The 14,467-nt window shown below is 60.5% G+C and overlaps 2 protein-coding genes across 3 annotated transcripts in view; one reads left to right on the top strand and one right to left on the bottom strand.

The window, feature by feature from the left end:
* HHATL (hedgehog acyltransferase like) overlaps window positions 1–14,467 on the bottom strand; it is a 464,648-nt gene that overhangs the window by 416,531 nt on the left and 33,650 nt on the right. The window lies entirely within an intron of this gene.
* Window positions 610–12,108, top strand: ZBTB47 (zinc finger and BTB domain containing 47). Of its 2 annotated transcripts, none has more exons than XM_050780374.1 (6): window positions 610–720; window positions 4,316–5,872; window positions 7,496–7,643; window positions 8,953–9,068; window positions 9,739–9,883; window positions 10,185–12,108. In XM_050780374.1, the coding sequence occupies exons 1-6, from the start codon at window positions 718–720 to the stop codon at window positions 10,544–10,546; spliced, it is 2,331 nt and encodes a 776-aa protein (XP_050636331.1). In that variant the 5' UTR covers window positions 610–717; the 3' UTR covers window positions 10,547–12,108. The 2 variants fall into 2 exon arrangements, with proteins under 2 accessions (XP_050636331.1, XP_050636332.1); XM_050780375.1 differs by lacking the exon at window positions 10,185–12,108 and adding an exon at window positions 8,072–8,124 and having other exon boundaries at window positions 9,739–9,879.

Here is a 14,467-nt window from a genome sequence, read left to right on the forward strand (position 1 = left end):
ACTGGACCAGTTGGGGACCCCAGACTCACCCCCAGGTCAGAACAGCCCAGGCAAGAGGGTGGGGGTGGTGAGCGCGGCTGGGGTGCGGGGTTCAGTAGGATCAGCGTGGGATCGCTCAGAGAAGCGGGTGGAAGCCTTTTCTGATCGGATCCGGGGCCCGGCGCTCTCAGCTTCCTGATTTCACGGCAGCTTCCCCTCCGTGGCGCAACCGGAGGGCACCGATGTTTGACTCCCGGACGAACTTCCCGGCAGAAAGGAGGCTCAGCACGGGAGGGTGGGGCCGGGGTCCATCTGCTCGGATATGAGCAGTGGGGACGGGCTGGGGGCTGGAGCAGGGGCTGAGGGGTGGAGGGCAGCCTGCAGCAGGGCGGGCTGCAAGGGGACGGCGCACACCACGCGTGTCCGCGCCCCCCGCCGGCACGCAGGCGGCCTGGCCCTTTAAGCGTCCAGACGGCGGCCCCAGCTGACGCGCGGGCTCCAATCGGCGCCCCGCGCCCCCCGCCCGCCGCGCCCGAGGCTCTGGGGCCGCAGCTGCTCGGCGCTGGACTCGCCGCGGCCCTGCGCCTCCGCCTGCCCGGCCGCGCCCCCGGGGGCCATGGTCGCGGGGCCCTGCGCGGGGGCGGCCCCCAGCGCGGCGCTTCATGGAGCGGCCCCGGCCTGGCCGCCGGGGGCAGCGCGATCCCGCGGGGCCCTGTGAGCCCCCAGCGCCACGGCACCATGGTACGCAGGGCCCTGCCTGTCCCCCCGCTTATCCGCCCACCTGCCAGCTCTGACCTCCCAGGCGCACTGCCCGCGGGCTCTGGTGGAGGGGCTGGAGGGATCTTCCCCCTCCCCCGGTCTCCCGGCTCCATCTGCTGGGTCCCGCGGGCTGGGAATGCGGCGCTGTGGCGCGGCTCTCGGTGGGGAGGGGGTTAAATTCCTGGGGTGGGGGCGCCGGCGCTCGAGGCTGAGGTCTTGCTAGGCACCGGCAAAGGAGGGTGCTCCCCTGCGCCCGGACGGCGCCGCCCTCGGGCTGGGTAATGGGGGAAAGAGGGAGTCGGATTCCCGCCTGGGCCTTGGGCCACGTGGGCGCTGGAGCCGCCCTGCCTGGGGATTCGGGATGACCCGGGCCAAGGGGGTGTGGGAGGACACCCATAGCTCCAGTACCAACTCCTGTGTGACCTTGGGCAGATCCCCCGCCCTCTCTGGGTCTATCTCCAAGGGAAAGAGGGGAGGTATGTGCACAGAGGAGGCTGGCATAGACACTCCCTCACCAAAAGGAGGAGCCTAGAGGTCATGAGCCTGTGCCCCCTTGCTCAGTCTGGGCCCATCCACTGCTGCCCAGCGTAGAAAGAATTGACATGGGAGGGGGGCGCAGATGGACTCCCCAGGTTTCATCATGGGGCCTTCCAGGGAGGCTCTGAGGCAGGGTAGAGAGATGAGGCTTCTCCTCAGTGAGGCAAGGTACCCCTCAGGTGTAGAAGGCTCTGACTTGGGTGAGCAGCCTGGAGAGATGTCCCTGGCACCTGGCCAATCCCCAGCCTGACTTGGGGCAAGGGTTTGAAGGCATGAAACCCCCTGGCAACCAGAGTGCCTGACCACTTCCCTGGTCCTGCATCTTAGCTAGGCTGGAGTGACCTGGACTGCAGCTGGCACAGCCGGATGGGGAGAGGCACCCATTGCTTCCGGGAACTAGCACATCTGGCCGTGGAGGCCAGCACAGCTGGTGGGCATTGTGTGGTAGGGCCAGACACGGAGGTGGCTGAACCCTGCTGAGGGGCTGCCACTTGTAGACTTGGGCAGCATCTCTGTGCCCAGTCAAGAGAGTCCAATCAGGTCGTGAGGTTTAGGGCCCCCCAAGGGCCAAGGATGGTGCTGGCTTGTCTGAGGGTACCACCTTAGCAATGGAGTGTTTGAGGCAGCACTCCCCTCCTTTCCTGCTGAGAGGCCAGAGGGCCAAAGTCAGGCCTCATTTGGCCTGGAGGCCAAAGTGCACATGGGAAGGTTGCCCTTTCCCTGTGGCAGGTGGGCACAGGTGGGCAGTGGAGGGCATTCCATAAAGGGAAAGCAGAGAGATCTGGGGCTCCGTTGCCTGGGATGGACTTCCCCCAACAGGCCTGGCTTCGGCAAGCCCTTATCCAAGCCACTTCTCCTGCCACTCTTTAGCCCCTGGAGACCCTAAGGAGCCCCTGTTGCAACCCAAGTTGTACCCTGATCCTTCACTGACCTGCAGGTGCAGTGGCTCTAGGGAGGAGGAAGCAGGTAGAGGGGGTAGTGGTGAGTGTGAGGAAGCATGACTGGTCTCCAGGTGAAGGGGTGTTCTTGCTTTTTAAGTCATTAAAGGCTCAGAAATCCAGCCATGTGGAGTCTAGCAAGGAAGGGGTGGTCTTAGCAGAGCTGGGAGTCCAGGGGCTCCGGATTGTGGAACCCTCTCATTCTGAGCCTCGGTTTCTCCATCTGTGTAGTAGGGGTTGGTCCCAGAAGATGAATCAGAATGAGTCAGAGGAGGGAGATGGGAGGGGCTTGGTGCCACGTCCCAGTTAGATTGGCCAGGCCTGGACAGCCTGGGACAGAGGGGCAGATGGCTGGCTTCTTGGCTGGGGTAAGGGGTGTAGTGGAGAACTCGAGGAAGATGGTAGCCTTGGCCAGGGGCCTGGCCAGACTGGGATGTGAGGGAGCACAGGATGGCTGCTGCCCTGGCCGCTGGGTGTAGGGGGCAGGATCCAGGACAGGCCTGGAGACAGGTGGCCCCTGGTGGCTCAGGGAGCCTCCTCCTGAGGCCCAGGGTAGGTTCTCTCATTCAGATGGAATGAGAAGAGGAACTCAACCACCACCACCCCTGCTCAGTCCCAGCCTACCCACTGCTGTCCTGGCAATGGAAGGCCTGGCATGGGTGGTGGGGGGGTGGGTAGGCTATGAATGGATGGGGCCAGGATTCATCCCAGGGTCCCCAGGGAGGCGCTGACAGCTATGGAGCTGATAGTTTTGTGGCCATCAAAATACTGTGGCAAGGTACCTCCTGAATTCAGGAGGCTCAGACCTGGCTGGGCAGACCCTGAGGACAGCCAGAACCTGGAACCAGTGGGGCTGGTCCAGCCGGGCTGGTGGTTGGTGGATATTAACTGAACATCTGCACATCACTGTGCGATGGTCCTTGTGCAGGGACTGGGCAGGCTGCCTGTCTGTGCTGCCCACCTTTTGGGGAGGCTGCTGTGGTAGAGCCGGGGGTGACTGAGTTGGACTCTATTCAAGGCAATTCACAGGTGCTGGATGTGGCCCACAGGCCTGATAGTCTGACCCATCAGACTTTGAGGGCCTCCCCTAGGGCTGTGGAAGCCCCAGATGGTGTGACCTCCAAGGCAGGGCTTTCCCAGAGCCTGTGGACATGGACCGTACCTGACCTGGGGTCTGGGGGTCTACAGGGAAAAGGGTCTGGGGCAGGCCTTGGGGCCTCTTGCCTGCAAGCATGGTAGGCAGGTTCCACAGCTGTGTCCTTCCACCCCTGCAGAGCCCCTGGGTGAGAGAGAGCTGCTGGGGGCTAGACCTGAGGCTGTAGGCAGGGGTTGGGGGCAGCCTGGCCCAAGCCCTGGCTGTGATGACGGGACCTCACCAGGCAGTGCAGCAGGACCAGAGTAGGGAGAAGGTATAGGCCCTGAGGCTGGATTTCTTCACAGATTTCAACTTCTGTAGCAACTGCACGGCTGTTGCAATGAGGGGTTCCCTCAGGTGCTACCCCTTGGGTTCTATAGCCAGAGGCTGGGCTGTGAGCAGTGAGCCCGGATTCTGTTCTTGAGGTATTAGGGGCTGGGCAAGCTTGTTTGTATTGGTATGTGTGAGTGAATATGTGGAGAGAATCCACAGGGCTGGGGAAACACTGAAGGAATGCCTGTGGCCCTCCTGGGGTGACCACCTAGTCCTGGTGTGCCTGCGATGGTCCTGGTTCTAGCACTGAAAGCCCTGCACCCCAGAAAATGCCCAGGTCCCTGGCAAACCTGGATGGTTGGTCACTGTGGTCTCTCTTTCGTCCCCTTTCCTTCTCTTTCCCTTCCTGGGATGACTTTTCCCATTTCACAGGAGACGACCCAGAGGCCCAGAAAAGTGACAGGACCTGATCTTCGGCCTCAGAGGGTCACGAGTGGAGTCTGAGCTCTGAGGGCAACTCACTCAGGCTTGAATTCCTTCCTTGCTAGAGCTTCGGCTCTGTTGCTGTAAAGTGGAGCCACCAGTGATGGGCTCCCGCCTCCTGGATGGCCGGCCATGCTGGGGGTAGTGCTAGGGGAAGGGTGGGCAGGGGCCCACTGGCCTTGACCCACTCCTGTGCCCTCTGTCCCTGCAGTTGCTGGTTGAGAAGACAACTGACTCCCCGGCGGCCGAGTTCTCGCTGGTGGAGGATGTGGCGCTGCACTTTGCCTGCTTGATGGGCCGCCTGAACGAGCAGCGCCTCTTCCAGCCTGACCTCTGTGACGTGGACTTGGTGCTGGTGCCCCAGCGCAGCGTCTTTCCAGCACACAAGGGTGTGCTAGCCGCCTACAGCCAGTTCTTCCACTCACTCTTCACCCAGAACAAGCAGCTGCAGCGTGTGGAGCTGTCCCTGGAGGCGCTGGCACCTGGTGGCCTGCAGCAGATCCTCAACTTCATCTATACGTCCAAGCTGCTGGTCAACGCAGCCAACGTCCACGAGGTGCTCAGCGCCGCCTCGTTGCTGCAGATGGCCGACATCGCTGCGTCCTGCCAAGAGCTGCTGGACGCCCGCTCTCTAGGCCCACCAGGTCCGGGCACTGTGGCCCTGGCCCAGCCGGCTGCCAGCTGCACTCCAGCTGCACCGCCCTACTACTGTGACATCAAGCAGGAGGCCGACACCCCAGGCCTGCCTAAGATCTACGCCCGCGAGGGCCCTGACCCTTACTCGGTGCGTGTTGAGGACGGGGCAGGGACTGCTGGTGGCACCGTGCCTGCCACCATTGGGCCAGCCCAGCCCTTCTTTAAGGAGGAGAAGGAGGGTGGTGTCGAGGAGGCCGGTGGGCCCCCGGCCAGCTTGTGCAAGCTGGAGGGTGGAGAAGAGTTGGAGGAAGAGCTTGGGGGTTCTGGCACCTACAGCCGCAGGGAGCAGTCCCAGATCATCGTGGAGGTGAACCTCAACAACCAGACACTGCACGTGTCCACGGGGCCAGAGGGGAAGCCAGGTGCCGGGCCAAGCCCGGCCACCATGGTTCTGGGCCGGGAGGACGGGCTGCAGAGACACTCGGACGACGAGGAGGAGGACGACGAGGAGGAAGAGGAGGAAGAGGAGGAAGAGGAAGGTGGTGGCAGTGGACGGGAGGAGGAGGAGGAGGAGGAAGAGGGTGGCAGTCAGGGAGAAGAGGAAGAGGAGGAGGAGGAAGGGCACAGTGAGCAGGAGGAGGAAGAGGAGGAGGAGGAGGAGGAAGGGCCCAGTGAGCAGGATCAAGAGAGCTCTGAGGAGGAGGAGGGGCAGGAGGGGGAGGCTGGGGGCAAGCAGGGGCCACGGGGAAGCCGAGGCAGCCGGGCAGACCCCCCTCCCCACAGTCACATGGCCACACGGTCCCGGGAGAATGCCCGGCGCCGGAGCACCCCTGAACCTGAGGAAGCTGGGCGGCGGGGTGGGAAACGGCCGAAGCCACCCCCTGGAGTGGCCTCTGCATCAGCCCGAGGGCCGCCAGCCACTGATGGGCTGGGGGCCAAGGTGAAGCTGGAGGAGAAGCAGCACCATCCATGCCAGAAGTGCCCACGAGTTTTCAACAACCGCTGGTACCTGGAGAAACACATGAATGTGACCCACAGCCGCATGCAGATCTGCGACCAGTGCGGCAAGCGCTTCCTGCTGGAGAGCGAGCTGCTGCTGCACAGGCAGACAGACTGCGAGCGCAACATCCAGGTGGGCCTCATGTGGCTGGGGGCAGGGCAGAGGCTGTCCAGGTGGGGCTAGGCCAGAACTGGGCTCTGGGCACCCAGCGCCTAGATGGTCTGTGGAGACCAGACTCAGCCCCCAGACAGGCTGGCCCAGGCCTAGTTCTCAGGGTGGTTAGAGCTCAGGGATTAACATCAAGCCGAGCTCCCTGGGAGAGGTGGATAGAGTTAGGCGTATAAAGAGATGTGCAGAGGATTGGAACAAACAGTACCCTTGGCCAGAGGGACAAAGGGGACACATGGACTTGGGAGGATGACAGTGGAGAGTTATCTGAGCATACAAGGCCAGAAGACAGCCCACTCTGGGTGGGATGAGTCAGACAGGGTTTTAACAAACACTGGGGCTGTAGGAAGGCCAGCAGGGCCACTGTGTATAGTTTCACAGGTTGTGCACTGCAACAAATGAGCACACGATGGGAGGAGGGGTTTGCCCAGAGGAATGCCATCCTCTACTTCCCACAAAAGTGCTGTATAGAGTAGGGGGCATCCCAGCAGGAGGCAGCCCCCACTTTCAGCTCTTTGGGGATGCCAGCTCTCATGGGCCTGGGGAAAAGGGATTGGGTGAGAAATTTGGGAAGAGCAGAGGCTGCTGGGGCTAAGCAGGGGAGCTGAGCTGGCTGCCGGGCCTTGAGCCAGCCTGAGTCTGTTTGTGCCAGCCTTGCTTCTCAGGGTGGGGTGGCACAGGGCCAGCCAGGCTCCCACGGGTGGTTTTCACCTCTTCTGGCCCAGGAGAAGGGGGAAAAGTAGCAGGTAGGTGGGTGCTAATTGCCTGAGCTAATTGCTAATTGCAGTGCCCTGTGGAGAAAGTGTTACCTGGGGGTCACCTGGTGTTCTGCCCCACCCTTGTGTACCTGTGCCCACTTGCCTGCCTCCTGGGCTGCCCTTTGATGCTCTAACTGCTGCACACCTGAGTCTCCCTCCTGAAGGAGAAAGAAGCTTCTGCCCCATCCAATCTGGGCACCCTGACCAATTTCTGCCCAAGCCTTGGCCTAGCTTCCATCCCTGTGGAGTGTCCTGCACAGATGGGCAGGACAAGGGTCCAGGAGAACAAGTGGGGAGATATGGTCCACTCTCTGCTTGATGGGACCTTGAGACTCCTGCTGTCCTCCTTAGCCAGTGCCTCTGGGACTCATCCGCTTGAGGATATCCATGGTGTCATGGCACAGGTCCCAGCAGAAGGAGGCAGCAGTGATAGTGGCTCACCCTGTGGGACCTGTTACCTCTGTGTGTAGCCTCCATACCAGAGGCGGTCCTTCAGCTAGTTGTCTGCCTTAGCTCTATAGACAGACAAAGGGTGATGCCTTTGGAAGCCCTTGTTGAAATGAGCCCAGAGGGGGGAATTTCCTGGAAGAGGTGACCCCTGACCCTAGTTAACTCAAGGATGAAGGAGGACACCAGGCTGTGTGTTTGGGGATGTTTAAGGAGTTTTCATCCCCAACCTTAGGAACATCAGAGCTGGCTGGCTTTTGGCATCAAGGGCCCTCCAACATATTTCAAGTGGGAAAACTGAGGCCAGTGGGGGCAGTAGCTTGCCCAGGTCCAAGGCCCTGGGGACTTAGGACCCAGGGCCTCAAGTCCTCTTACTCTGCAGTGTGTGACGTGCGGCAAAGCTTTCAAGAAGCTTTGGTCCCTCCATGAGCATAACAAGATCGTGCACGGCTACGCGGAGAAGAAGTTCTCATGCGAGATCTGTGAGAAGAAGTTCTACACCATGGCCCACGTGCGTAAGCACATGGTTGGTAAGTCTGGGCCACTGGGGGATGGAGCCGGAGGATAGAGATGGACCAGCTTCTGGCTGGTGGATGGGAAAGACTTCACATCCAAGGGCAATGTGAAGGGGTGAGGAGGCCCCTCTCATCTGGGAGGCCTGGGGAGGTTGGTTGCAGTGGCAGGTGTAGCCTGGATAGGCTCTGGGGCCAGGGCTGGCACGTACAGTTGGGCAGGCTGCACATTGCACAAGGGTGCCTGGACAAGATGGCAGGTGGGAACTGGAATCAAGCTGGCACACTGCTAACCAGGCTGTGCATCCTGGCATGAGCTTGTGTCCACCCAGGGAAAGGAATACCTTTTCCTAATTATACAAAGTGCTGTATGGGCTAGTACAGGCCCTGTGTCAGTTTGATGACAGCTGTGCCTCTGATTCTTTCTTACCTTCTGGTCCTCATAGGGCTTCAGGCCTCTCTGAATGCAGCCTCCCCTCAGGGTTCATGCCTGGACACAGTAAGGAGGTCCCCCAAGTGTGTGTTTTGGCCACTCCACTGCCCCAGGCAAGGCTGCCTACCCGCTGTATGTGGGCCTGGCAGAGTCTCATGTCCCTATAGCACCGCCTTCCTTGCCCGCCCCAAGTCTGGGCCTTGAGGGGGAGGGGTAGCCAAGGCGGACAGTGAACTGACTGGAAGCTGGGACCCTGCAGCTTAGGTCTCAGCCAGGAGCATGCTGGGTAAACCAGGACTGGTGTCTGTGAGCTTGGAGGGGAGCCTTCTGTCTCCAGTGGCCTCCTACCAGATCCTTAAAGTTTGTTGGTCCTCACCTATCCGTGGGTGCTGGGAGGAGTGCATCTAACTTCCTCCAGACTGCTGGCTAGGGCCTGAGGCCAGGGCCTTTCTGCATATGGTCCCCTATAAAGCCCACCATCCCTGAAGCTCAGGACCACTATGAGTCCCTTTTTATAGAAGAGGAAGCTGAGGCCCAGAGAGACTGAGCAGGAAGCCAGTGGTCGGGCCAGGATTTGAGCTGAAGCCAGGTCCATCCAGGGTCCTTCCCTGAAGCTTTGGGGGCAAGGCAGCCTTGGCCACTTCAATTGGCCAGAGGCTAAAGAACCACAGAGCCCCGGCATGTCTGAGGCAGACCTTCAGAGCAGATAGGAGACCCAGCCATGGAGGCAGGGGGCCTCTCCTGGGAATCAGCACAGGTCCTGTGACAGGGTATAAGGCCAGCCCCAGGGAAGGGTGGTGGCACAGGGCTGCCCCAGGAGGCAGGGTCTGGGCCCAATGTGGGGGTGCTTGGGCAGGCCCGTAAGACATGACGGCACTGGTGCCCACCTCGTAGCCCACACCAAGGACATGCCCTTCACCTGCGAGACCTGTGGAAAGTCCTTCAAGCGCAGCATGTCCCTCAAGGTGCACTCCCTGCAGCACTCAGGGGAGAAGCCGTTCAGATGTGAGGTGAGCTTCCATCTCCTGCCTGGCCTGCCCGAGGGGCCACCTGGGAGGGGCAGGAATCAGGGAGAGCAGCTGCTGAAAAACAAAGGGCTAGGGGGCGGAATGTAGGGTCCAGAAAGAGAGAGACCCACCCTCTGAGGTCTGCAGCCCCTGCCTCCCACTCCCGCCCAGCCCCTATTCTTCTCTGGCCCACCCCCATCCTGCCCGTCCTTCCCCAACCCAGCCCCACACACTCAGGGTGGGAAGTGTGTGTGGGCTGCAGCCCCAGGAGCAGGCTTTCTGGGGAGGCGGATTCAGGAGCATCCCAGGCCTGGAGCTCAGAGATGAGACAACAGAGCTGCAGGTGGGGAGGTGGGGGCAGGGGCTGGGCTTCTGATCAGGAGGAAGAATGAGGGACCTCATGCCTTAAGCATGGGATTCCCTCTACTCTGTGGCTTTTTCCCACTTCCTGACCTCCATTCCCCACCTAAGTCTTGGGTGCTTGTGGCCTCTCCTTGTGCCCATGCACTGCCCATCCAGATGCACCTCGGCTTGCCCTCACGTCCCCATCTCCTTGCCCAGGAGCCCCTGAGTGTGTCCCTCCTTGGCCCTGTGGCCACAGGGGAGCTGTTCCCTCCACAAAGGCTGTTCTTCTGCTCTGTGCCTGGGCCTCACCCCCAAACCCCACCCCCAGAACTGCAATGAGCGCTTCCAGTACAAGTACCAGCTGCGGTCACACATGAGCATCCACATTGGCCACAAGCAGTTCATGTGCCAGTGGTGCGGCAAGGACTTCAACATGAAGCAGTACTTCGATGAGCACATGAAGACCCACACAGGTGCGGCTGCCCTGTGGGACGTGGGTCAGCCTCAGGCCCATGCTGGGCCGGGACCCCTTCTCAGCCCCGCTCAGGACACCTGGAATAATCTTGGCCACACCCCTTCTCAAGTCTGGGCCTCCGTTTACCCATCCTTCCTGCTTCCCAGGGTTGGGTGAGGCTGGCACAAAATGCCCCAGGGTCGGGGAGGATCTGAGCGCCAGGGCTGGGTCTAACTATGGCTCCATGGGAGACGGAGGCTGGCCCCAGACAGGTGTGGCGACCCCTCACTGACGCCCTGCTGCCCATCCCCAACCCCCAGGAGAGAAGCCGTACATCTGCGAGATCTGTGGCAAGAGCTTCACCAGCCGGCCCAACATGAAGCGGCACCGGCGCACGCACACGGGCGAGAAGCCGTACCCATGCGACGTGTGTGGCCAGCGCTTCCGCTTCTCCAACATGCTCAAGGCCCACAAGGAGAAGTGCTTCCGCGTCAGCCACCCCCTGGCCGGCGACGGCACCTCCGCTGCCCCAGGCCTGCCCCCAACCCAGCCCCAGGCGCACGCACTGCCCCTGCTCCCGGGGCTGCCCCAGACCCTGCCGCCCCCACCCCACCTGCCGCCCCCGCCTCCGCTCTTCCCCACCACTGCCGGCACTGGCGGGAGGATGAACGCCAACAACTAGCTGCCGAGCTGCACCCGTGCACCCGCTGGGGCCTGGAGCCAGGGCCCACTCCAGGAGGGACCCACTGCCTTTCTGGGGAGCACAGCAGTGCGGGCCCGGGCCCTGCTCCACGTCCAGAAGTGGCTGGATGTGCCCTGCCTGAGGCCCCGACTATGAGGGGTGTGTAGGCTGGCGGCCCCCAGAGCTGGTGGAGGGCACCTCACTACCAAGTGCCCCCACTTTCTGTGACTCCTTGAAGCCTTTACTATTTTTTTTTTTTTTTTTTGGAAGTGAAGGAAAAAGAAACTATTTGCAGCACCCGCCTCCAGGTGAGGGGGGTGCTGGGGGTCTGCAGCAGAAAGAAAGGGGCCTGGGCAGCAGGTGTGGCCAGTCCCTCTGCCAAGGCCTGCACTAGAGGGGTTGGCCAGGTAGAGCCTGGGTCAGCCTCGGCAGCCTATCCCCATGTCCCCTATGCCCCTAATTTGCTTCCTCATCTTGGAGAGTTTGGGGAGAAGTTGGTGTGCCACCCCCGCAAACCCTTGAGGAGTTGTAGACCCAGTCTGAGGGCCACAAGCACTGAGGCAGGGCCTGAGACTGGACCCGGGTGAGCGTGGGGAGTGGGGGGTGGCGAGGTGCAAAGACTGCAGACCAGTGCTGCACTGTGTGGAGCAGGGCAGGCAGGGGCTGGACCCCAGGGACTTGCCTTCCCCACTCACTCTGCTGCCAGCAGGCCCAGGGATCCCTGACCTGCACCAGGTGGCACCAAGGGTCCTGAGTCCCAGAGATGTCCCCAGAAGCTGCTGTGCCTCACAGCACTGTGAGCCAGACCCTGGGTGGGCAGACTGACTGGCAGCACCAGCTTCGGGGGCAGAGTTCTAGGATGAGGCTTGGACAGTGTTGGTAGGGTTTCAAGGTGCTATTAGTGGGGCAGGGGCGGGGTGGCTACTCACAGAGCACCCCAGTTCCTCACCAGCTACCCTGGCCATATATCCCACACCAGAAGGAACAAGTGTGGCTGTGTCCATCTCTGCTCCCCCAAAGGCCCGCTCTAGGCCTTATCCTCCCTCTAGACCCTGCCACAACCTGTCCCTGGCTGGCTCCAGCATCCTCGTCCCTCCTGGGCCTCTGCACCAGTGGGTGGGCCGCCCATAGCACTGCTGGTAAAGGAGCCTGCATGTTCAGGCCCCTCGGGGGATTGGGGGGACTGGGGAGGCACAGCGTAGACCCAATTGCTTGCCCCCATGAGGCTAGCACTAATAGGAAACCCTTTTTTGTTGTCATTTAATGTCTTTATTCCTGCCTTTAATATGGGGAGGAAGGTTCCATAAGCTACATGTTTCCTAGTTAAGCTCTTTCCTATTGTGTTTATACAATTTTGTTTGTTATACTCTTTGCACCTTAAACCCCCACCACTCCCCGATACTATTGCCTTCCCAGCATGGCTGGAGTGGGAAGAGGCTTGGGCCCCGGGGGAATGGTTAGGGGGACTGAACCCCTCTGACCTCCTTGTGAGGCCCATGGCGCTGGAGCAGGGAGCTGGGGACATTTTAATCATCAATAAACGAAGCACTTTATTCTGTAAAGATTTGGGCAGGCCTAAGGTGCCCGAGTGATCTGAGGATTTATAATCCAAGCCACACCACCCTGGTTGTTCTCTGGGCTTGGAGGGGACAGTGCCAGCAGCTTCCCTGCCCAATTGATGTTGGAGCTGTAGACATACACTCGGGCGCCCCTGCTGTCCTAGGGGAGAGAAGGTTCGCCCCTCCCCAAGGAGGAAGGCTTCCGGTCAGGGCCCCCACCCCAAGGCTGGGGACTCCAGGCCCCTGCTTTACTGTAGCTCTTTTTCTTCCTTGCACTCCTTGATCTTTGGGCTTCCGTGATGTCCTCAGGGTCCCCCCACTTCCCTCCCCGTTGCTATTTCTAACCTCTGGTCCCAGTGCCTGGCAGCTCTTTGGAGCTGGCTCACATTTTCCCAAAAAAAGTTGATCCCTCCCAGTGGGCTGTAGGCAGGGACCTCCGTGGGTTTCCAGTCCCCATTACTGGCACCAGGTCTCCCACAGGGGCTGGTGGTGTCATCACCTGCTGGCCCAACTACAGCCTGAGCGGGCCTGAGTGGCCCTGGCCAGGCTGAGACCTGTCGGGCCATACTGACAAGCAGAGGTCAGAGACAGTTGTGGGGATGAAACCCTCTGGGATCAGGTGAGGGGTCCAGACAGCTGGCCAGGGACTGGTCAAGACAGTCACGGGAGCTCTAGGTGGGCACAACCAACCCCTCTCCTGGGAGGTCCCTGACCCACTGGGGATAGGAGCCTGTGTCCCTGGTGCTAAACACTCTTCACCTGGGCCGTTGTTGGTGGGGGCTCCTTTCCTGCCAGACCACAAGGCCAGAAGCAATAATGGCACCTCAGCAGTTCCAGTATGGATAGGGGTTCCTGTTTTACTAGCTTTTACATCTCCTTTTTATTTAAAAAAATATATATGCCCCCAGATGTCAGAATGAGGGGACTGGGGCACCATCCTCACTTCCCAGGGCTGGGGGAAGGGGCAGGATCATCCCCTCCCAAGGAGATCTGTGGGGGACCCACTGTCCAGTTGGACTTCTCAGCCTGAGTTCTTCTCAGTTTGACTAGAACTCAGGCCTGGAGCCTGGGTCTACCAGGCTCCTTGGGGCTCTCTGGTCTCAGGCCAGCTGGGGATGGGTGGCTAGAGTGATGAACTCAAGCCCTGGGGCCACAGTTCTGGGAGCCTTCAACCCTGGCTCATGCTGCTGTAGTCTCCACGGTGCCCTTCACAGAGGGCTTGGTGGTGGCAGAATGGCCATGCCCAGGCGTGTGCTGAGACCACTGACAACTGCTCGTGTATAGGCACCCCACAGCCCCAGAGTGTGGGGCACAGCAGGCATGCGAGTGAGAAGAGTGAAGGGGAATAAAGTCAGTACAACTCGTGTCCCTTGGCCCAGCCTCTTCTTTGCACTTGGCCTGCCTTGACTCTTGGACCAGAGCAAGGGGCTGGGCTTTGGGGACTACCCAGAGTCAGGAGCTGAGGCAAGGGCAGCAGTGGGGGATGGGGGATGGGCAAATAGGTGGGTCTTAGGTCAGATGCAGAGGGGCATGAAAGAGGAGAGGTCCTGAAGGTAATGGCTACAAGAGGCCAGGGCCTGTGTAGGTGTGGTTTCCTGTGAGCACCAGGCATGGAGCCACAGGAGCTCCGGGACAGCGGGGACCAGTGCTCCCACTTATGTGCTGAGCCCTGGGGATGCTGTGATGAGCAGTATGGACTCATCCCTCCCTCGGCGGGCAGGGGAGGTCAGAAGGGGTCAGATAACAGAGATGCTGACTCAGGCACCCGGGAAGACAAAAGCTTAGAAGACAGGTGGTGGCCTCCAGAGGAGCAGATGGCTCTCGCTGGGGAACTCAGAATTGTTTCATGGCACAAGTAGTATATACAGAGAGCACTCACTCCATGCCAAATGGAATTCTAGGCCCCGGAGACACATGCAGAATGAGGCTCCTTATGGCACTTACCTCTGCATACGTAGAAAAGGGTCAGACAGGACCTTCCAGGACTGAGAGGGGCTGGGAGAGAAGTCTCATGGGTGGATTTGTTGACTGGCCAGAAAGGAGGTGCAGGTTCCTAGGATGTTGGCACTGCCTTTCTACACAGTCCTGCTATGAATGGAAGAAACATGGGCTTGCTCAAGAGACCCTGAAACAAGGCTGACTGACAGGCCTGGGGGTCTGGCTGCTCCCCCAAATCTTGTGCGGATTCCACTTATCTCTTGTGTTTCCAGTCTGTTCACCTTCTGCTATATCAGGTTGCATGACACCTCTTTGTCCTCCAGCCCTCTCCCCACCTCCCTCATTCTCACAGCATTTCCACCTTCACACTCCAGAGTCTTGGGCACTGTCATCCTAGGCTCTGGGGCAGAGGCCTCTGGGTGGC

The sequence above is a fragment of the Macaca thibetana genome, chromosome 2 (assembly GCF_024542745.1).
Source record: "Macaca thibetana thibetana isolate TM-01 chromosome 2, ASM2454274v1, whole genome shotgun sequence".
Taxonomy (NCBI): Eukaryota; Metazoa; Chordata; class Mammalia; order Primates; family Cercopithecidae; genus Macaca; species Macaca thibetana.